Consider the following 23528-nt stretch of genomic DNA (forward strand, 5'->3'; position numbering starts at 1 on the left):
TCCACGTACATGGTCTCCAGGGAGTCGTTTTACCCTCTGGCCTCAGTTTTCTGTTCTGTAAATTGGGTGAGCATAGCCTCATCATGAGGTTGCAGTGAGGACCATAGGAAGTAGTGATGGGAAGCCCTTAGGCAGGGGCAGGTGCTCACCACACAGCAGCCCTTCTGATGATGACAATGATGTCAATGCGTGGAGTCCTCCTGGACGTTGTCAGCTTAGAGGTTGAAGAGGAGGGAGGAGTTCTAAAGGGTGGCCTAGCTTAGGGTCCATGCGGCATTACAGGCTGATGATTTTGGCATAAAATTGCAAGGAATCATTGTGAGTCACATAAAAGTCATTCTTCCATGCCTGGCCAAGCCAGCTTCCCACTACAGGGGCTCATCAGTAAAGCAATTCATCAATCAGCAAACAGTAATTAAGCTATTGCATACTTCTCAGAGTTGTGGGGACTATGATTTAGTGAAAATAATTTCCTCTTTCAAATATTTACTCTTTCACCTGTCTGTGAAAGAATATTAAAATGTCTAACACTGCGTTCCTGCCATATACCAGGCACAGAATTAGGTTATTTACAAGTATCATTTCTAGTTGTCCTAAAAACTCTGCAAGATTGAAATTGTCATTCACATTTTACATATAAGGACATAAGCTTAATGAAGTTAATTAACTCGCCCCAAGTCAATTAGCTGACTGAGCTGGGATTTTACTCAGACTATCCAACTCCAAAGCCTGTCATAACTTCATGAATCATTTTTATCTACGTGGGCTTCAGCAAATCAAATTACAGCATCCCAGAGTGGAAAGTCCTCTTTGACGTTAAAAAAACCCATAATAGAAGGTGATGGATAGATGTGACTTGAAACAGCAACCTGTGTTAATGAAAATAGCTTTAAATCTTATGAATTCCTCTTTGGCATCAAGGAGAAGCATCCATCATTTATCAAGGAATTTCCCCCAGTCAATCTCTCTAACTCCTCTGCTGGAGATCAGAACTCTCGAGAGCTGACAGTGGGCCTGCCCACAGCAGAAACCTGAGAAAACCTCTTCTGCTAATGCTGGAACTTCAGGTTTGGTTTCTGGCTCCTCAAGACTCCATAGAGCTGTTAGCAGCACATGCCAGAGCTGGTGGAAGAGAGGGCCTCCAGGAGACTGAGAAGAATTCAGCCGGCCCCGTTCTGCAGCATAGCACAGGGGCTACGGGTGTAGACTTTGGATTCAGGGCCCAGATCTTCCATTTCCATTGCTAACGTGGGCATGTTACTCTGCCACTCTAAGCCCCAGTTTCCTCATCTGGAAAGTGAGGATAATTACTACCTGCCTCCTGCGGTGGTGATGAGGATTACATGAGATGACGTGCACAAAGTGCCCGGGGTATGACTGGAACCAGTAAGTACCGAACAAAAGTCAGTTGTTTAATCGTGTTGTTTTTGTTCAGTGTGTCAGGACAGCTGCTGCATTTAAGAATCCAGCCCTCTCCTTTTCATGTGCCCCCTTAGCTCACTGAAATTCACAGCACCTAGCATGTGCTGGGCAAGGAGAGGCACAAAGATGAAGGCGGCACATCCATCCCTCCAAGGAGCTTCCATTCTAGTAGAGAACAGTCACTGAAAGGAGTCAGTGTAATAGAATAGCGCAAGTGATAAAAAGGGATTAACAGAGTCCAGTGGGATCCCAAACAGACATTCATTGCCCTGTGTGCAATCCAGGAAAACTTTCAGGAGGCAGTGCTGGAGTGATCTACGGTGAGAAGTAAGGGCTAGTCCAGTAGTTGAAGGCAGATGAGCATTCCTGGCTAGGGGAACCGATTATCAAAGGCACAGAGGCCTAAAACAGCTGGGCTTGTAGCAGAACAGCAAACACCTCACAGGTCATCAGCGCAGGTCTTAAAAGTACCCACATAAGGCTACACTGTCTGCCTGGCTAGTTTCCCTTGTCTTTGCCCAAGATAAAAGGGTATTTCCAATATAAATCAAAAAAACTTCTAAAAAATGTATACTTCCATGTATAATAGGTTCACTTTGCTGTACACCCGAAACTAACACAACATTGTAAATCAACTATACCACAATAAAAAATTTTAAATAAAAATTAAAAAATAAAAATATATACTTCCTTCAAATTCAGAATGGTCTCTGTTCAGCTCAGCTACAACCAATATGACTCTAACCAAGGATCCTTTTCCAAGGAGAGGGGAGAGTAAAATGGCCTTCTACTTGGGTGCAGGGTTTCTCAATGGCAGCTCTGTTGACATCTCAGGTTGGATAATTCTTTGTCGTGGGGCCGGTCCTGTGCACTGTAGGATATTTAGTAGCAACCAGGCCTCTACCCTCTAGATGCCAGGAGCTCTCCTCCGGTTGTGACAGCCAAAAATGTTACCAGCCATTGCCATAAGTTCTGGGGAGCAGGGGAAGGGGGGTGAGAATTGTCCCCCATTGAGAATCACTGTTTTATTGCCATCCAGAACCACACTTTCCTGCCCTGCCCCTGTCTTCTCCCAGAGTTGATAAAGCTGTCACCATCTGGTGATGTCACCATGGATTCCAAGGGTATGGATTGCTCCCACCATACCTTTGTCAGTGGTTTCCTAGGAGAACCAACTAGCCTTCAGCCTTCTATCTTGGGCTGGGCTGGAAGTGTGGTGGTGAGGAGCTTGACCTTAGCCACAGCAGAGATGCGCATCTGTGCAGTTTGCAGGCCAGAAGGACTTGGGAGGGATGTAGATAAAATATGTAAAGTGTTTTCAGAACTCAAATGAGTCTTTCTAAGTCATCCTGAGATTGTTTCAAAGGATCCACATTCTGGTCTGGTGGCAGAGAGAGAATGTACCTGGGCTAAGGTGCTGAGAAGGCAGAGGGAAGGGGCAGCCCAAATCCCAAAAGATGAGATCTCTGATGATTGGATAACAGAAACCCCACCCAGCTCAAAGGCTAAACAGGGGAGAGTCATATAGAGATTGACCTACAAAGTACACACAATTTTATATGCAAACTTGATCATCAGCAGTCAAGTCTGGATAATCCACAGGCATATTCTATGGGAAACAATCTCCTGATTTCCTTAACTGAGCCTTTTGTAGCTGTGTCACCATCGCTGCTGATACTTTCTCTGGCAAGTAGCCCATATCCCAAGAGGACATAAAAGGAAATAACCTGAAATCTAAAAACATGTCTTGGTCTCCTTAATATCAAGGGATGAGTTGACAAGCTCTCAGAACAGGAAGGTACTGTTGTGAGCATTCTTTCCAACTGAGGCCTAAGGGGAATAGGCAGAGAGGAACAGACGGGGATGGGAATGTGGGGGGCATAAAGCTTGGGTCCTCTGTGTCATCACAGGAGGATGTACCACTCCACACCCAAGGAAGAGAGATGTGGAGCAAAACAGAGAGAGCAAAAGAAGTACTTGATCATTGACCCATGGTCCCAAATCCCAGTTTAGGGTCCAGCACACAAGTCAGCATCATTCAACAGTCTCTGTGGGTTCCTCCGTGGGCAAGAAAACATGTCTTAGAAGATAGGAAACGGAACGGGCAACATAGCACCGACTGGCTGCCTACTCAAAGAAGGGAGAGTCAAGTACAAGCAAGCCCAAGGCCAGGGACTTAAGAGCATTTGAAAAATCAACATCGAACTTCACAAAGAAATAGCGTAAATGTTGAGGTGAAAGGAAGAGGAGGAGCACTCAGCATCAGGCAATGTTCCCTAGAGGTGCTGTCAGTCTGGATTAGAAACGGTCAGGGCTGGGCTGAGAATATCCAACCAAGCATAGGATTGATTCTTTCGGTCTCAGGTCCTGGTGCCAAGCTCACCTGCCTGGCCATCCTCTGGGACAATGACACGACAGAGAAATAGCCCTCTCCATGGGGCCAGTCCTTCTGAGCGAAGCTAACCTTCATTTGGGCTTCCCTTAGGGCCCATTTAGAAACCCCTAGACCTCCTCTTAGGTGGAAGCATTTTGGAAAACTTGGACCAGGCTCTATAGCCAGGCTGTCTCCTTCTCTCCCTGATTCAGAATGCCGGGCTTCCTTGGCGCTCACCTGGGCCCTCTTCCCTCCGCCTCTCTCATCAGTTCCCACGGCTTAGGAACCACCCTGAACAGGCTTTTGCTGATGCTGTCCAAGTGGGAGTCTCTAGCCCTGACAGGCCTCCATCTGAATCCACACTCACACCTCCAAGTGGAGTCAGGAGACCGCCCCTCGTCGGTCCGTGAGCTACTCAACCTTATCTAAAGCTTCTAGAGCTCCTGAAGCTCCTCCCACACACACACACCCCTCCACCTCAGTACATGGCCTCACCAGCCACCCAGTGGCTCCAGCTGTGAAACTGGGCACCACAGTTGAATCTTCCCTCTCCTCCACCCCCATGTCCAATCCATTCACAAGTCCTGTCATTTCTCCAGCTCAGCCCCCGGTTTCTTCTCTTCATACTCTTATGACAGCTTAAAGCTATTTTCTTTGTTTACTCTGTTGTTTTTGTTGGAGACCCTTACAAACATGAGAAATGATATTCACTCACCCATGCATCTCCAACGTGTGGCCCAGGGCCAGAGAGTAAACACTTAATGAATATAGGCTGAAGGAAGGGGATGAATTGGGAGATTAGGTTTGACATAAGTGTGTCAACTACATAAGTGTGTCAACTACATAAGTTGTGTAAACTACACACATAAGTGTGTAAACTTGTGTAAACTACATAGCTAGTGGGAACAGCCCACGTGAGGCAGGATGAAAGAAGTCAGTCCAGTGGAGAGAAAGGCGGCCAGAGAGACTCAGAGGCCTGCTGTGAAATACAATGCACTTTATTGGCGACAGAACGGTTGGGCAGAGGGACCTGTGTGTTATATACATCAGAACTGTGGTGACCATTCCACCCAGGGAGGGGACCCCAAGGGAAGCAGAAGGTGGCGGCTGAGGCCACACCTGGACAATCACAGGCACAGGCTGGAGCCGAAGAGCCTGAAGTTCTCACGGCTGTGGTTGGTCGGGGATCAGGACGGAGGGGCAAGAGACCCCCTGGTCTTCTCGCCCAGAGAGCGGCTGCCGGCAGGAGCTGGGGTCGGGGTGGGGAAGGGCGCTAAGGGGGCTGCTGATGACGGAGTGGAGGAGCGGATGGGGACAGGAGGCGCTGGGGTGGCTGCGGTGTCCCTGCGCGATATTTGTCTGGAGCCGCGCTGGGAGGACTGGAAGAACTTGACGCTGCCGCCGCGGTTGCTGCCTGAGCTGAAGCCTCGGCCACTGACTCCGAAGCGACTCCCGGAGCCAGAGCCAAATCCGCAGCCGCTGCGTATCCGCCTCCGAAACTCCCCGCTGAGGCCGAGGTCGTGTTGCTGCTGCTGACCACGGCTGCAGGGGAGAGGACAGTACAGAGATCAGCTCCCGGCACCCACTTGCCTGTATTATAACGATCCCATGGGCCCAGCATGATTGGGAGGCGATCAAGGCAGCTTTGCACCTGATGATCCTTGTGATACATTCTGATGTCATGAGGTGAACACGCCCCCAGTGTTGTCAGTTGGAATTTCCCAGTGGTTCCTTCTACATAGATGAACTCTTGATGACCCCCTTGGAGATTGTCCAGAATTTCTCCTCCCATTAACAGGCTCCCTACTGGATAATCCCTATCTGCCATATAGACCTATTAATAGTGCCCTGAACCCAGAACAAGTACAAAAGCGTATCTGCTGTCCCTTCTGCCCCCCAGAAAACCCCTCCAACCACTATAGAAATATTTTTTAAATTAGTTGCTACCACCCCATATTAGGACAGATATTTCAGAAGCAGTTCTCACTGTCATGCTTTCTTTGGCTACTTACAGATGCTGACAGCTCTCTGGTGCTCTCCAGACATCCTGTATGAGAAAGTAAGAGAAGGATAGCTCCATTGGAAAGCCAATTTCCAACAAGTCTGTGGATGAAAGTGACAAACAACAACCAGAACGGAATTCAGAAACCTGGCAGATCAGTACTCTTTCTCCACCCTTCCATGGGCCATAACAAGAACCCCTGTGTATGCTGGTTACCTATGCCCTTGGCTGCCTAGGGAGGGAGGGAACTAGCAAAGGCAAGCGCTTCCTGGCAAGGCCTGTGCAAGTTGGGGGCTTCTCGCAAAAAGCAGACCTCCACCTCATTCATTTGGTCACTTATCTGGCCCTCAGCCTGTGAGTTGGGGCAGGGAAGGTGGGGAGATGGCAGTGGAGGCCCACGTGCTCTCCTCACCCTCCAGCAGCTTGCGGTAGGTGGCGATCTCCATGTCCACGGCCAGCTTGACGTTCATCAGCTCCTGGTAGTTGCACAGCAGCCAGGCCAGGTCATCCCTGGCCTGCTGTAGGGCAGCCTGCAGCTCTTGGAGTTTGGCATTGGCATCCTTGGGGGCCATCTCCCCACACTGTCCAGCTTCGGCAATGGCCGTCTGCAGTTTAGAGTTCTGGAGCGGCGGAGGTAGGAGGAGGGATGAGCCCAGTAGGAGGGTCCCAGGCTCTCTGAGTCTTAAAATAGATTATCCCATAGCAAGTCAGGCAACGTCACTCCTTCCTTGGCACCTCCATCTGTCTTCATCCATGGAGATATTTCCCCTGTGGATTACCAGCCATCAAGACTGGCTTGGTCTTTGAACTCCCTGAAGGCCAATGCTGCCTGAGATGACCCCAGAAGTCCCCTCCACACTAGCAGGCCTAAGATCCTAGCCCCCACCCCTCATCGGTCAGCCTAGACACCAGCATCCGTGGCCACCCCACCTTTTTCTGGATCTCAGCCCACAGCCTCTGGATCATCCGGTTGAGCTCCGAGATTTCACTCTTGGTGCTCTTCAGGTCATCCCCATGCCTGCTGGCCGTGGTCTGCAGCTCGCCCAACTGGAGAATAGAGGGGAAGGTGAGGTGTTTATGCAGCTTTGCCTGACTTGTTTCTCCATCACTAACATCACCCAGCCAACTTTGAAGTACTTGGTAAGCACTTGGTTCAAATGACACCGAATTCTGTTTCTGCAGGGACACCTCTGAGGCAGTAGGGAAGAGAACATCTGGGTGGTTGCTGAAAGTTCTCCCACCCTGCAGTTCCTGAGCAAGCTGGAGTCGGTCCCATGGTCTGCAGGGGACAGTGGAACCACCTCCCCCCAGGGGACAGCACTTTCTGCAACTGAACAACAATTACAGGGATGTCTCCAAAGAGAAGAACCAAGAGGAGCCACCCAATAGTCACCACCCAGACGTCCCATGGACCACAGCCTCCCTGAGACCCTCAGTGGGTCCTCTGAGAGGTGCCTAGCTCCCACCTTGGTCTGGTCCAGGGCCTCGACCTCGGCCTTGCTTCTCTGGGCGATGTCCTCGTACTGGGCCTTGACCTCGGCGATGATGCTGTCCAGGTTCAGGGAGCGGTTGTTGTCCATGGAGAGAACCACGGACATGTCGCTGATGTGGCTCTGCATCTGGGACAGTTCCTGCCAACACAGAGGGGACCGTCCACTCTTGGGGCCTCTGCAAGAAGCACACAGAGGCTCGAAGAGAATCCTGGTCAACAGACCCGTCCACTAAGTCAGCTCTGAATGTGCACCTGCCCCACCCTCTCCCCCAGCTCCTCAAAGAATCCCATGTATGTAGTTCCCCCTGCAGAACCCCAACAAGGGGACTTACCTCTAGGCTCAGTCTTCCTGGGCCCTACATACCAAATCTGAAAACGTCTCACCCTCCCTCTCTCCCCCTCTTAGTAGGAAACATCCTCACCATATCATAGAGCGTCGTCAAGAAATTGATCTCATTCATTAAGGCATCCACCTTGGCCTGAAGCTCCACGTTGTTCATGAAGGCAGTGTCCACATTCTGAGAAAGACAGACACATAAAGGCCTTATTTCTCCAAGGAACACACAATAAACTGCAGCTGCAGCAAGAAAGAGTCAGGAGGATCAGAGCTGTGATTCGTCAGTCCACATCTGAGACTGGTCTCCACATGAAGGAGTGGTCTCCACATGATGGAAGGAACTTCCATCATCACTGGGATCATGGAAGTTCCACCCCACTCAAAAACTAAAAACGAACCAACTGACCCCTTTAGGGACCTCTCCGGACTAAGATGCACCTGGCTTCTGTTTTTGGCTCCAACCATCTGAACTTGGCAGCACCATGGTCGTGGAGTAAGGACCTTCCCCCAGCCCAGTTGGAAACCTGTGCCTTGAGCCCCGGGAACCTCACACACAGCCCTTACCGTCTTCAGGATCACAAATTCATTCTCGGCAGCTGTATGCTTATTGATCTCATCCTCATATCTGTAAGAGTTAAAAAGAAATCACTGGGACCTCCCTGGTGGCGCAGTGGTTAAGAATCCGCCTGTCAATGAAGGGGGCACGGGTTAGAGCCCTAGCCCGGGAAGATCCCACATGCCGCGGAGCAACTAACCCCGTGCGCCACAACTACTGAGTCTGCGTGCCACAACTACTGAAGCCCGTGTGCCTAGAGCCCATGCTCTGCAACGAGAGGCCACTGCAATGAGACGCACGTGCACTGCAACGAAGAGTAGCCCCCTCTTGATGCAACTAGAGAAAGCCCACGTGCAGCAATGAAGACTCAACACAGCCATAAATAAATAAATAATTTTTTAAAAAAAAAAGAAGGAAAGAAAGAAGTTGCTGAGTTTGGAGCTTGAGGTAGTCAGAAACACCACTGTTCTCTGAAACTCTGGAAGTGCCTCTCTTCTATCCTCTGTCCCTCTCCCACCCCTCTTAAATGAACACACCCTCTCACAGTCTCCCTGTTAGGAGGACTAACCATCCCCATCCATTCAGGCAGACTGTCCAGCTGTAGCACTGAAAGCCCCAAGTCCTGGGAAACCCTTCAATCTCAGGCAGACTGGGGTGCTTGGTCACCATTGCGTGAGTTGTCCCAGCATCCTTCAGATCCTACAGCTGGATCTTCCCCAGCCTGGCTCATGAAAAAGCGCTTCTTCAACTCTAAACTTCTAATTTTATTTGTAAAGGACTATCCTTCGGCAAGGAAGGTGAGGAGAAACCCAATGAACCAAGCTGTCCTCCATGAAGATAAAGAGAGGAAAGTAGGCTAAGTGACACAGTGGGCAGGGGGGAAGGCAGTGAGAGGGCTGGGACTCCGGCACAGGGTCGCCCACGGCATCTCCCCACTTATGCCCCTGTCACTCACTTGCTCATGATGTCCTCCACCAGGTCCTGCATGTTTCTCAGCTCTGAATCCAGGAGGCCTCTCTCCTCCGGGATGCTGTCCAGGTAGCTCCGCAGGGAGTTGATGTAGTTCTCAAAAGGGGCTCCGAGTTTGTTGGTGCCTGTGATGGAACGTGTGCCCTGATGCTGCAGCAAGTGCCGCTTGGTCTCCAGGACCTTGTTCTGCTGTTCCAGGAACCGCACCTGCAGCGCACTGGGGGAAGCAACATCAGGCAACACCTGGAGCGGAGGAGCGGAGGGGTCTTGGCTGGGGCAGGACTGGGCGTCTGTGTCTCCGCATCCCCCAGCACAAAGGCATAGAAAGCCCCTACTGTAGCTGGAGAGGGCACAGTCCGTCACATCAGTCAGGACACTAAAGATGCAGAATGGCTTGGAAAGTTACAGAAGGAGAGATGGGTGGGGAAACTGGAAGTAACCCCTGCCCAGAAGCAGGAGAATTGTAAAGATGAGCCCTCAGCGTTCCCAGGGACTTCATGACTCCACTCTACCTTCCAAAATAACAACACGTGCTGCAAAAAGGTGCTGAAACCTCAACAGGGTCGTTTCCATCTGAGGCGCCACTGACGATCCAGCCCTCCAAAGCATGTGAATCACTGGGAGCTGATACTGTGGAAATGCTACTATCATCATCACGGTGGGAGAGAGACAGCCGGTGTGAGCTATCCTGGTCTGGAGGTCACCGAGCACCCTTCTCTTCCTGACGAGGTTTGGGTGCAGACTGAGTTACCAGGGTCTCAGCAGCCCCCTGGGACTCAGGTTCCACGTGAGCCTCTTGAATCCCATTCTCTAGGGCGCCCGTCTCCTTTGCCTGGCACAGCACATGGAGGCAACAGGCCTCCCGCGAAGCCCCAGGGGGCAGCCCATGTTTGAAAAGCCCCCAGTTCTGGGTCAGACCCTTCCCTGCCAAAGATCATGGTCCTCGCCCCATGCTACCAGCACCCCCTGCCCAGTCTGGATGAGGCAACAGGTGAGAGACTTGAGCAGAGAGTCAGACAAGCAGGACTTGGGGGGTGTCTGGGTCCAAATAGGAGACCATTGTCTTTCCCACTCACATGACCACGTGGACAAGCTCATCAGCCCTGAACAACTTCACAGACCCAAGAATGCTGCCTAACCCCTCTGCCTCCAGCCTGGACCACTCAGGATTGATCCTAAACGCTGTATGTAAATATCAAACTAAAAGTCCCCAACCTATACCAGTCAGAGCTTCCTCACCTTGTCAGTGAAGGAGGCAAACTTGTTTGTTGAGGGTCTTGATCTGCTCTCACTCCTGGGCCTTTACTTGCCCAATCTGGGGGTCGATCTCCACATTGAGGGGCTGCAGGAGGCTCTGGTTGACAGTCACTTCCTGGGTTCCCCCAGGGAAGCCACCCGGGCCAAAGCCACAAACTCCACCAAAGCCATCAGCTCCTCCAAAACAATCTCCCATTCCTCTGCCACCACTGAAGCCACCCCCAAAGCCACTGACACAGCTGCTACACCCTCCCCTGAATCCCCCAGCCCGGGAGCCAGCAGCCACGCTGATGGAGATGCTCTAGTTGCCACCCAGGTTGTAGAGGCTGCAACTGCCAAAGCCTCCTGCTCCCCTTCGAAACCCACAGACCCCTCCGCCGGCTCCCCCAGAGCAAGCCACACAGCTCATCCTGCGGCTGCTGGAGACCACAGCGGGGCAGACATAGAAGCCCTGGTTCCCGCCACCAGGTGTCTTGCAGACTTGTCTGCTCATGGTGAGAAAACTCGGTGAGGGGAAAGTGCAAGAGTTAAGCAAGGCCACTGAGAGCCAGAGGAAGAGAGAAGCAAACTGAAGACGTGTGCGTAATAAATCCCTTTATATACGTCTAGGAGGCTGCTGGGCTCAAACTTTGAAGGAGACATAATTAATCTCAAGTAGTCATGGGTTGGATTTGCCCTCAAGGCAGTAAGTTTGTTCCAGGCTACTAAACACACCTTAAAAATGATCTGAAATGGTAAAAGTGCTAAAGCGGCAGGCTTATCTGGCAGTGGGTGGTGCCTGGCTTGGCCCCCTCCTTGGACATGGCCACCTCCTAGCGTTGTCTGGCAGGACCCAGGAGACACACTCATCTGTCTGCCAGTCAGCTGTCCCCAGCCCTGACAGGGCTGGGCTCAACTCTGGAAAGGATGGAGTGGAAGATGGGTTAGAGAGGTTCTGGTTGTCTGGGTGATGGAGACAGTGAAGCCCACCCAAGGACTCGGGGGAAGTATCTCAATAGGAAGAGTGATACAGTCCACTCCACAGCCCGCACATGACCACGGAGCACCCACTGTGTGCCCAGCTCTGTGCTGGGTTTGAGGATCAAGTGATGACCTCTCTTCCTCCCTTCCTGGAAACAAAGCCCAGAACCATCACAAGCTCCTCCTGGGATCCCCCTCTCTCCCAAGCTGTAGTTCAGGAGGCTGCAGCATTTGGGTTCATGACTATCTTCTAAGAAAAAGGGGAGTTAACATTATGTGCTTTGATAAGCCGTCGGCAAAATTCAACATGCCAAATTGTTTGTTTGGTTGTTTGATTGTTTTTGAAAACTTCCCAGAAAAGCCATACATGCTTCCCCATCTCTGAGACATCTCTAAAGCTTCCTTTCTTGCTCCCCCCATTTTTGGCACCTCCCTGGTTTCAGCCCAAGTCCCAGGGAACTGGAAATTCAAACACCAATTCAACCACCAATATGACAGATATTTACAGATCACCTAACTCGTGTCAGGCACTGGATGAGGCACTGGAGACCGTTGTGAACAAGACACGGGGGGTCCCTTTGGGACCATTCTCTGGTGGAGGGGATGTGTGCTCCCGAGAGGTCTGTGGCCTCAGCGTCCAGACACCCACCGCCTACCCCTCCTAGCCTCAGGAGACCAGACACGGCAGGGCAGGCAGCACTGCCATACCTGTGTGACTTTGAAAACTTGAGAATCTGCCAGTTGGAAGTTTTTCAGAGGCTTGTCCAATTGGACTTGCCTTTCTTGCATGGGTCTGGAGCTTGCCAAGTCAGCCATGTGTCTCTCCAGGTCAAGACTTTTTCCTTCTGTCTGCTGCACGATTGGACCTGCCAACGGTGTGAACTATGTGGCCTGGGCAGGAGCCTCCTCAGAATGGGGGGAAATGAAGGAAGGACAGTGGACTCTTTGGAGTTCACTAGGCAGGGCTAGGGATGGCCCAAGTGCAGAAGAAGTGAAATTCTCTTCAGTGGCCTGGTTCTCCCATTGTGTCCTTTCCCCGCTTTGTTACCTCCACGTTCTGCAAAATCGTGGTCCCTTCCCCAGAATAAAACCATAAACTTTCCAGGAGCTTACAGTCTGGTTAATATACTGGACCCTTTGGTTCTTGGCACGTTGCTTTGCCAATAATAGATACTCCTAAAGGTTGGTCTGTTGAGTGAACAAATAAGTCAATCAGTTGAACAATTAATGAATGAATTAAGCCCATTTGCTGGATTACAACCAAATAAAACTAGTCAAAAGCTAGCTGAAATCCCATTACATAAGGTAGTCCAAGCTAATTGAGATTATCTCAACACAAGGAACCTCTCAAATTTGGAGTTCAGATTTAAGAAAATATATATGCACATGAGTGTCACCTCCTCTCCAGCAGAAAAATGCTGCAGAATCACAGTACCAAGAATCAGTCAGTAATCCATCACAGAATCAACTTGAAGCTGACTGGGCATTTGAGGTCACATAATCTGCCCCCCACCCAGTACTGGAATTCCCTCTCCAGCACATCTGACTTATACCCCTGATTTTCCACAACTGCTACCCAAGGATTAATGACAGGTGAAATTAGCCCAAGGCCCACAGACGCCCTCCTCGGCTTTGCTCCCTCAGAGGAACCAGAGATTAAAGAATGAATCAAACTCAGAGCTGGAACAGCACCTCCCCATGACTAACCATAACCAAGGCTATTTAAATTCTCTACATTTCAGCATCATTAACCATTTAACCATCAACCATTAACCATTAACCATTCATCTCCACCCCTCCGGTTCTCACAGGAGCATAGATGGACGAGTGACATCTCGGTCAAGCGTTTCAAGAAATGTATCACAAAAATCAGGTCATATTTTCTTCTCTTAGTATTTAAGTGTATGCACTTTGGAGCCAAACAGACCCAGCTTTTATTTCATTTTTTTAAATTGAAGTATAGTTGATTTATAATGTTGTGTTAATTTCTGCTATATAGCAAAGTGATTCAGTTATACACATATATACATTCTTTTCAAAATTCTTTTCCATTATGGTTTATCATAAGACATTGAATATAGTTCCCTGTGCTATACAGTAGGACCTTGTTTATCCATTCTATATATAATAGTTTGCATCTGCTAACCCCAAACTCCCAACCCATCCCTCCCCCTCCCCCCCTCCCCCTTGGCAACCACAAGTCTGTTCTCTATGAAACAGACCCAGCTTTTGAATCTCAGCTTCGTCTCTGTAGGTCCATGAGGAGGTTTTTTCACCTCTCTGTGTCTCAGTGTCCTCATCTGTAAAATTAAGGTACTAAAAGTACCCCTCTCATAGAGTCATTGTCATGCCTAGAAAGTACCTAGTGCAGTGTAAGTGTTCAGTGTTCACTGTTATTTTTAACTATTTTTGTTTAAAAATCACATGGAGAATTTCAGCTTTCATACCTGTCAGAAGAATCAATACAATCAAATGATTATTCCATTTGCAAATTAGTCATTGAGGCCCCCCAGGGAATGTGAGCACATAGAACACGTTTATTCTAAGATACACATGCACATGTATAATCTACCGTCTAACTTTGAGTGTAAGTCATTAAATTCAACTGAGGAGGCCCTGAGAGACCCGACAGTGATACTCAGGCTGGCTACTCCCCGCTCCCGCACTCCACCCACTCAGAGGGCACAAAAAGGGCGGTAACCTGCCCGGCTTCTGGGCTTCGGATTTGGTGGCGGCCTGTAACACCTACAACTTCTCACTGGGTGAACTTAAGAAGCCCCTCCCCTGCTTCCAACCCTTGACTCCTCCTCCCCACCCCAGAAACTCAGAAAAGAGCCTATTCAGCATTCTCCCAGGGGAGGGGTGCAGTGATGGAAAGAAGTCAAAGACTTCCTGCTCTGCCACACGGGGAGAGCCCCAGGTCTATGGGGAGATTAGCTTTCGGGAGGACCAGCTGGCCAGCCCAGGGAGCAGGGAGCGGCTGCTTCTGGCAGGAGACCCCCGCCTCAGCGCAAACCCCTGAGGTTAACATTTCGCTGCTCTGCCCTGCTGCCCTGAGCCTGCCTGCATGAGGCGAAGGCCCCGTGGGCAGAGACCAGCCTTGGGCGAACGGCATGCCCTTCGATCTGCACATGGTAAGGGCCCGTGGGAGGCACCACGTGGAGGGATTGGAGTCTGCATGCACTCCCTGGCAGTCACCAGTTGATGGCCAGGGGAGTGAGTGCTGTCCGCATCCGTAGTAGGAAGGATTTATCTCAGACTGCATAAGGGGAGCTGTGTGGACTTCCTCTGAGGAAGGGAAGATTGTGATGCCCCAGGTATCTTGGAATCGATCCAGTATAAAAACAGAATGTCCACAAAGGCTATACCCAGACCTCCACCTCTGAATGTCCAACCGGAATCTCCAGGGCTGGCCCCAAACAGGAAGTGCACCCTCCAATGCCCCCAAAGACCTGCCTCACGCCCCCCTCTCTCCCACCACTCAGACGTAACCTCTGACAGAATCACCTGAGGACAAGGGCAAGTGAGATGAGCACGAAAGCTCTGTGAGAGCGACATGCTTTCACTTCTCCATCCAACAGTCGTGACCTTGTTGATTCTGCGAACAAGTTCCCGAAAGCCTTGCTGGCCTGGTGGGAAAGCCCATGCCTGGAGTTTCGTGAAGACAGGGCCTTGCTAGACACTGAGCATAAACTCCCCTTAAGCTCCCTAACCTCTTGTTCTATATTCAGTGGAGACCTCTGACTGCCTGTCCCCATACCTGCCCTACACCCCACACCTCCAGACTTGCACCCCTTCCCGCCAGATACTCCTGGGTCTCAGCACTGAGACGGCCCCACCCTGATTGCCTGCAATGGATGATCTTCAGATAACTGTTGGTTGCTTTGAGACTGTGCTGCTGTTCTGTAGGCAGCCTTCACGCTCCACACATGACCCTTCTCTCCCAATAATCTGGGCAACTTAGAAGTAGAGATCTGAGAAATTAGCTGATAACCTTGATTTGGACAGACAGATCCCTCAGGCCCCAGCCTCCTTCACTTTCACCTGAATTCTGGAGACTTCTCCCCAAGGAACAAACACGATTGCTCAAAGTGAATGACAAAAGCTTTTTATTGAAGATTCACCCAAACATGGACAGAGGGAAGGAGAAGAGGTGGACAGGGTGCTGAGTGGGCCTTGTCCTGACCTTGCAGGGTCAGTTGCGGCTAAGTGATGCAGAAGGAGTTTGGTCCTGATGTAGAGCGAGATCCGGGATCTGGTAGGAGGCGGCATTGGGCTGGGAGGGGATATATGTGACCGTAATAATTCTGGAGATGAAGCGCCTGGTTGGATTCTCCTCTGTCCATGGGAGGTGAAGAGTCAGCTGACACCTCTCCCACTCCAGCTGGGTCAGCAAGCCCAAATTAGGAAGAAGCTACCAAACTCCAAGAGGGCAGAGTCCACACCCTGGCACTGAGGCGACATTGGTAAGACGAGCCCCAGGAAGGGAGGGTGGAGGTGGGGGTGAAGGAAGCAGATACACCAGGCATGGGCCAGGCTGGCCTCAGGTGACTGCAGGGATCTCATCTCCTCTATCGGTGGGATCTCTTGGCCAGGGTGGTGGTAGAGATGATCTTGCTGCTGGAACTGCTGCCGACACCAACACTACCACCAAACCCAAAACCACTTCCGGAGCCAGAACCCAGGCCAAATCCGGAGCAGCTTCCTAACCCTCCACCAACGCCTCCTGCGCTGGCAGCACCCCCAACGACAGCTGCGGGAGAAAGACAAGGACAAGGTCGTTCCAACAGTGCTGGAAACCAGGAATCTCACCCCAAACCAGGGTGAACAAATGGCCACAGCAGGGGCAGACGGTACTTACAGATGCTCACGGCACTCTGGCATTCTCCAGACATTCTGTGGGCGACAAAAAGAGCAGTGAGCCTCAGCGAGCCTGGAGCCACACTTCGTTCAACAAGCAGGTGTCAAACACCCTCCCACCCTCCAGGAGCCAGATTTGAGGCCTGAATGTGAACCTGTCATATAACACCATCCTGATTCATAACACACCAGCATAGAAGCAAGTGGTCCAGCAGAGGTGTCCCGGACTGGCCATGGCTCTGGACCCTCTCCCTTCCTCCTGTTCCCACCCTGCCTTAGCCCCCCTCACCGGTACTCCTCGCCCTCCAGCAGCTTGCGGTACGTGGCAATCTCAATGTCCAAGGCCAGCTTCACACTCATGAGCTCTTGGTACTCCTGCAGCATCCGGGCCAGCTCCTCCTTGGCCTTCTGCAGGGCGACCTCCAGCTCTGTGCGCTTGCTGTGGGCATCCTTCAGGGCCACCTCCCCACGCTGCTCTGCATCAGCCACGGATTCCTGCAGAGTCTGGCACTGCGGACAAGGGCACGGGACAGGCAATCACCAGGGTCCTGCTGTTAAGACCTCTAAATCTGTCCCCTGTCCTGTAGCAGCTGTGCTTGGGTTAGGATGTCAGGATTCTGTCGGGCCTTCTCCCCACCTTCCCTGACTCTTATGCATCTTATTCACTCCAGCTAGAGTCTACCAATGCCCCCACCAGACTGATTAGATAAAATGAGCAAAACCAATGAAAAAGATCCAAGAAAACTTATTTGCTGAGGTTATCATGTCATGTTAACTAGGATATTGCTGAAAAGATCTGGGTATGACTTATGCAAAGAGCTACAAATCCCCTCAGACTAGCTCAAGATCTTCTGGTCTGATGCCTTATCTGCTTGTCTACTGTGGAGACATCTGCCTCAGGCCCCTGGCCCTGTACCGAGGCCAGGTAGAGGTGACACATACTTGCTTCTTGACATTCTCGATCTCAGCCCGCAGCCTCTGGATCATCCTGTTAAGCTCTGAAATCTCTTTCTTGGTGTTCTTCAGGCTGTCACCATGTTGTTCGACTGAGACCTGGAGCTGCTGGACCTAAGACCCAGGAGACATAGGGAAGCAGGGGTCAGGGGTGTTTGGGTAGAGTCTATTCTCAAGTGGACTTAGCAAGAATAGCCACAGGTGGCAGGCATAATACAAAGTGTCATGCTATCTCCAGGCAGACCAGGATCAGTGACACCCAGAAGAATCAGTTTACCCCTGACTTCTCTTGGGCTCGAGCTGATGATTGTCTGCTCACAGACATCAAAAGCAGAGCCCCAGAAGCCACTCTCGGCTCCTGAGAGACCCCCGACACCCACCTTGGTCTGGTACAAGGCCTCGGCCTCGGCCTTGCTCCTCTGGGCGATCTCCTCGTACTGGGCACGGACCTCAGTGATGATGCTGTCCAGGTCCAGGCTGCGGTTATTGTCCATGGACAGGACCACAGACGTGTCACTGACGTGGGTCTGCATCTGGGACAGCTCCTGCAGGGAAAATGTCTCACATCAGGCCTCCTCGAGAGTCTTCCCTAATCTCTGACACCAGAGACCTGCCATCACCGTGGAAATGGCCATGCCACGGGCTCAGATGGAAGCCAACTTGGCATTCCCAAAGTGTACAGAGAGGGAGGAGGGGTAAATTTCTATGTAGAAATCAAGTGGTTGGTGATATCTCAAGACAGAAAAGCAATGCTTGTAGTCTTTACTGCTCCCTAAGCTACTCCAGGTCAGGGGGCCTTGAGTACGTTGCATGGAAGGGAAGGGAATGGGTCTGTTTCACCAGAGAAATGCTAGACGGCAACAAATTCTATCCCTTGCAATCTTTAGACCTAATCTTCTAAGACAACCTCTGGTTTTGAGACCTCTCAGTTGAATGTCTCACTTCAACCCTTTCTATCCATGACCTTGCTGAGAGCCCACGGCCCTGAAGTAAGGGATTCCGACCAGCAACCTCACAGATGGAGGAACCCCTTCCCTGAATGGGGGGGTGGGGAATGGAGTCCTCACCGCAGCATAGAGGACCCTCAGGAAGTTGATCTCATCATTACGGGCCTCCACTTTGGCCTCCAACTCCGCCTTGTTCAGGTAGGTGGCGTCCACGTCCTGCAGAGGAAGGGGGAGGATAAGAGACAAGGTACAGGCATTCCAATAGGGGGCAGGGAGTGTTATGTGACAGCACCAGGTGAGGTGGCGGGGGACTAATCATTTGGCCTATTCTGCCCCTAAAGCCACCTGCAGACATGGAAGTTAATTATCCAAATGGGCTTTTTTTCACAGCCTTAATTCCTAGTTCATACCACATGACCCCGCAATCCCACTACTAGGCATATACCCTGAGAAAACCATAATTCAAAAAGAGTCATGTACCACAATGTTCACTGCAGCACTATTTACAATAACCAGGACATGAAAGCAACTTAAGTGTCCATCGACAGATGAATGGATAAAGAAGATGTGGCACATATATACAGTGGAATATTACTCAGCCATAAAAAGAAACAAAACTGAGTTATTTGCAATGAGGTGGATAGACCTGGAGTCTGTCATACAGAGTGAAGTAAGTCAGAAGGAGAAAAACAAATACCGTATGCTAACACATATATATGGACTCTAAGAAAAAAAAATGTCATGAAGAGATTAGTGGTAGGACGGGAATAAAACACAGATCTACTAGAGCATGGACTTGAGGATATGGGGAGGGGGAAAGGGTAAGCTGTGACGATGTGAGAGAGTGGCAGGGACATATACACACTACCAAATGTAAATTAGATAGCTAGTGGGAAGCTGCCGCATAGCACAGGGAGTTCACCTCTGTGCTTTGTGACCACCTAGAGGGGTGGGATAGGGAGGGTGGGAGGGAGGGAGACACAAGAGGGAAGAGATATGGGAACATATGTATATGTATAACTGATTCACTTTGTTGTAAAGGAGAAACTAACACACTATTGTAAAACAGTTATACTCAAATAAAGATGTTTAAAAAAAAAAGATTTAACATGGAAAATAAAAAAATTATAAGAAAAAAAAAATTCCTAGTTCAGTGAGATCTGGATAGTACCAAGTGGGGTGGAGATAAGAGAGATGGACCGAACCCATGATTCAAGCCAAAGGCCACTCCCGAGGGAAGTAGGAGCACGTCGCTACCCTCCTTCAACCCTTACCTTCTTTAAGACCACAAAGTCATTTTCAGCAGCTGTGCGTTTGTTGATCTCATCTTCATACCTGGGGATGGGAAGATGCAAAAAGACAAAAGCCCCACAGTGAGCTAGTGTTTCTCACTCTCTCCTGCTGGTTTTCAAACGTCTCACTATCTGGAAAAATCCATCTAATTGGCTACATTTTCCCATGTTCATACAGATATTCATTCCACCTACATTTATTGAGTAATTACAGCATATGAGGTACCAGTCTAGACCCTAGTTCACTCAGAGAAGTGAAAACCAAATCTTAAAAAGACTGTTTGCAAGAGATAAGATGTGAGGAGGAGAACCAGCAATGATCTGGTTGATTTTATTTCCATAGAAGGGCTGTCCTTTGGCCATTGGGTGGATTAAATTCTCAGGAGGATTGCCAGTACTCCAGTTCTTTTTGTTTGGTGTGAGAGTGAATTGAGAGAGGGAGCTGGAATTTTTCACAGCTCCATCCCATAATGAGCATAATAAGAGCTACTCTGCATTCAATGTTCATTTTATGTCTGGCACTATGCTACCAGCTTTCTCTATCTCATTTAATTTCATTTAATTCTCACAACCTATAAAGTAGAACTATTATCCCCATTTTAAAGATGATGAAAACAGGTTCAGAGACGTTAAGCAAGTCACCCAAGATCACACAGCTAGTAAGTGAAGGAATCAGTATGCCAAGCAGGTCCATCTATCTCTACAGCCTGTATTCTTCTAACCCTGCTATATTAGTTTCCATCTGTTTGGTTTTTTATCTTATTTGTATATGGCAATCCCAGCTCTCTGAACACATCACTCATTTTCTGTTTGGGACAACTTAGGGTTACTAGACCTCACCCCATTAAAAAAGTGACCATGTAGAAGCATGGGAACAGACTGGAGGTCCTCCCTGACCCTTTGGGGTCTCTTCAGAGCCTGAGATTCTAAATGATGAAGAGGAGCCCGGGGAGGCCTGGGGCATGGCTGGGCAGATTGTCGCATCCCCTCCCCACATACTTGGCCTTGAAATCCTCCACACTGTCCTGCATGATCTTCAGTTCACACTGCAGGCGTCCTTTGTTGTTGGTCAAGGTATCCACCTGCTTCCTCAGGGCACTGAGGTAGGACTCAAAGAAGGGATCAAGGTTTTTGCTGGACGTGGTTGTCGTCTGCTGCTGAAGGAGGTTCCACTTGGTCTCTAGAACCTTGTTCTGCTGCTCTAAGAACCGCACCTGTATTTAACACAGGCACCAACCAACCGATGAGGGCCTGAATCTCTGGCAGGAGGGCTGGCCAACACCATCCCAGTCAATCCAAGCTGAGCAGGGAGCCCAAGAGCCATCCTCGTAGGGCCACCATGTTGCAACTCCAGGCACTATGTGCTGGGGTCAACATGGCGGCCCCGCTCCATAGCAGCAAGTGGGCCACGTGTGTTGGGAAGAGCAGAGCAGAGCCCAAGCATCGGGGCCTGACTGTGCAGCAAGAACAACTTCCCGACCACAGGGATCCAGAGTTACTGAGAAGGGATGAGTTGCTGAGAATACTGAACTTCTATGAAATAATAAAATAAAACAAATTTAGGAGATACAACCACAGCCTAAGGGCTATTGCATTCAAAGTGATCCTGATCCAAAGCAAAGGAATGATAAATTCACTGAAGATGTTTTCAACAAGCTTTCTTATAAATGGGCCTGGTGTGTCCCTGTGAACCTGTGCACAACTGAGTATAAATATTTAAGATCAAGCCCTAGATATATTCTGAGTCTCATAGACTCACTGCTGCAAGGGGACTTCCCTGAACTTTCCCTCTCGGAAGAGATCTAGCCAGGTAAACCAAGGTTTGGCATGACATTTCCACTTCAGGTGCTTCAGAATTGAAAGAAAAGCAGGTAAGGGTGACTGATCACAGTTTGAACTTAAACTAATGATGGGAGATTAGACAAGGAAGCACCCAACCCTTGGTCTTACTTTCACATCTATAGGTCCTAGATTCACAATAAAGCCCTTTTAAGCTGCTATGGGTTAATTCAAACTAGCAAGAGCAAATATCCCCAGTCGATCTACTCCAAGATTGTTCCTTCTTGCCCCATTCATCTAAGAGAACTAAGACTTCGATGCACAGAGAACCAGGGCACCCTGGGCAAATGTGCTGCAGCCATCTATTCAGTCATTCATCTTTGGATTAATGACTCTCTGGAACTAATCTCTTTGCTATCATACAGAAGCACAGCATACAGCAGAAAAGACTTGAACCTCCAGACCTTGCGTGGAGAAGGGAAGTGGGCTACAGAAAAGAAAATCAGAGAGCCATCCCCTATCCTCTTCAAACAGACCCAGAAATGAGCGATTTTGCCAGAGTCAGGAGGATGAACACAATAGCCTTCCAAGGTCCTACCAGGAACTCTAATCTGCCATTAGAGTCAGTCCGTTTCTCATTTGGGAAACCAGCCCGGTTTTCTTCTGCTCTGACAACAGAAGTGCCAGTTGTTACGCTATTATATTAACTATAATTAATTAACGATTGTATTATTAGCCATATTATTTATGAAACCAAAATCTGAGAAGAAGCAGGGAAACAAGGAACCCACTTTATAGCTGGGGTGACTGGACCCAGAAAAGTTGAATGATTTGCCCAGTAACACATAGCATGTCAGGAAATCCAAGTACTGAACTGCTTTGAGCAGCCTGATTTCCCACCAGCCATGGGACAAAAGAGAAAGAGTAATGAATCTTCTGAACTGGGGGGGGGTGGGGAGGGTGGAAACAGCAGCCCAGAGAAGTTCACAGTTTTCCCAAGTCTGCAGCAGGCTCAGGTCTGAGACGCCAGGACTCAGAAACTCTGGCTTCTACCACCTTCTCTGACCAAGGGACCAGCTCACCTTGTCGATGAAGGAGGCGAACCTGTCGTTGAGGGTCTTGATCTGCTCCCGCTCCTCGGTCCGGACCTTCTGGATCTCAGGGTCAATCTCCAAGTGGAGTGGCGTCAGCAGGCTCTGGTTGATGGTGACCTCCTGAATCCCTCCAGCAGGGCACACAGGGAAGCCAGCACCACCCCGGCCACCAAAGGAGCCCCCGAGTCCAAGGCCAAAGCAGCCAGCCCCATAACCTCCAGCAGCCCCAAACCCAGCGCCTTGCCAGCACCCAGCCGTGCCGACGGACATGCTTTTGTTTCCCCCGAGGTTGCAGAGGCTTCTGCTGCCGAAGCCCCGGGAAGAGTAGCAGCCTGTGCCCCCAGACATGGAGATCGAGCTGAAAGCTGCCTTCTTGCCTCCACCTACGATGGCTGAGCCCCCGCTAAAGCCCCGGGGCCCGCCTCGGACACCTTGCTGTCTGATGAGCATGGCTGGAGAGAGAGGAACACGCTCAGAGTTGTCAGGGAGAAGTGAGAAGGGCCAGGCCACTGACTGCCACAGCCGTAGCCTGGGTCTCTTATATGTGCTGGAGAGCAGGGCTTGGTTGCAGAGGCATAAAGGGAAAAATCTGAAACACCTCTGGGCTTGGCCTTTGGCACTGGCCCATCCTTCTTACACCTGCTGAACATGTCACAAACACACCTACAGAAGTCATTCGGAGGGCACGCTCTCTGCCTGGAGTAGCTGAACCAGTGACACAGGGCCTCCTGGGTCACAGGCCCCCCACCCACTGTACTCCCATCTGAGCAGCCTCCAGGGGCCTCCCTGCTCCAGACAAGACAACCCATCTCTCTGTCGCTCACTCCGCAGAATTTGGAAGCTGCCGGCCTGACTTCAAATGCACGCTCTGCAAACCTGCAGCAAGTCATTCTCTGGGGCACAGTTGCTTCACCCATAAATTGGAAATACTACAAATATTTGCCTTCACCTTCTGTCAAGATCCTGAGATTAAGAAGAATGAGTGCTCTGTAAACCGGCAGAGCCTGCACGGTTATCTGTCACTACCATTACTCCTCTTCCATGTGCACTTGGCCCCATGTAGTCATACAAAAGGGGAAATCCATATTCCAGCCTTCTAGCCTTCCAAACCTAGATCAAGACTCACCTCGACTTGACACACAGTTATTGAGAACCTACTATGTGCCAGGCGTGGAGCTGGGGACAGAAGAAAGGTGACTCTGCCTTGGGCCCTCAAGACTCACATTCCTTCTC

The 23528-nt window shown here is 50.2% G+C and overlaps 2 protein-coding genes across 2 annotated transcripts; both read right to left on the reverse strand.

Annotated features, from left to right (window-relative positions):
* Window positions 1–4983: 4983 nt before the first annotated feature.
* LOC131767237 (keratin, type II cytoskeletal 3-like) lies at window positions 4984–10902 on the reverse strand. The gene is given in 11 exon segments (XM_059082450.1): window positions 4984–5274; window positions 5277–5338; window positions 5809–5843; window positions 6198–6418; window positions 6729–6845; window positions 7265–7429; window positions 7713–7808; window positions 8192–8252; window positions 9139–9359; window positions 10392–10418; window positions 10420–10902. Coding segments are annotated over 11 exon segments (1779 nt in total).
* Window positions 10903–15462: 4560 nt separating this feature from the next.
* On the reverse strand, window positions 15463–22754 carry LOC131767094 (keratin, type II cytoskeletal 4). Its single transcript, XM_059082151.2, has 9 exons — window positions 22284–22754; window positions 20422–20636; window positions 19405–19465; window positions 18251–18346; window positions 17564–17728; window positions 17172–17297; window positions 16519–16739; window positions 16231–16265; window positions 15463–16122 (listed from the first exon to the last, which is right to left on the reverse strand). The coding sequence occupies exons 1-9, from the start codon at window positions 22743–22745 to the stop codon at window positions 15941–15943; spliced, it is 1563 nt and encodes a 520-aa protein (XP_058938134.1). The 5' UTR covers window positions 22746–22754; the 3' UTR covers window positions 15463–15940.
* Window positions 22755–23528: the final 774 nt, after the last annotated feature.

This window comes from Kogia breviceps, chromosome 12 (genome assembly GCF_026419965.1).
Source record: "Kogia breviceps isolate mKogBre1 chromosome 12, mKogBre1 haplotype 1, whole genome shotgun sequence".
Taxonomy (NCBI): domain Eukaryota; kingdom Metazoa; phylum Chordata; class Mammalia; order Artiodactyla; family Physeteridae; genus Kogia; species Kogia breviceps.

Excerpts from the sequence above, each read along its gene's own strand:
- LOC131767094 (XM_059082151.2), bottom strand. The coding sequence starts at position 22,745 with ATGCTCATCAGACAGCAAGGTGTCCGAGGCGGGCCCCGGGGCTTTAGC. Across the intron at positions 18,347-19,404 it reads ACTTTGTGGTCTTAAAGAAG|GACGTGGACGCCACCTACCT; the intron begins GTAAGGGTTGAA and ends CTTCCTCTGCAG. Across the intron at positions 17,729-18,250 it reads TGAGGGTCCTCTATGCTGCG|GAGCTGTCCCAGATGCAGAC; the intron begins GTGAGGACTCCA and ends TTTTCCCTGCAG.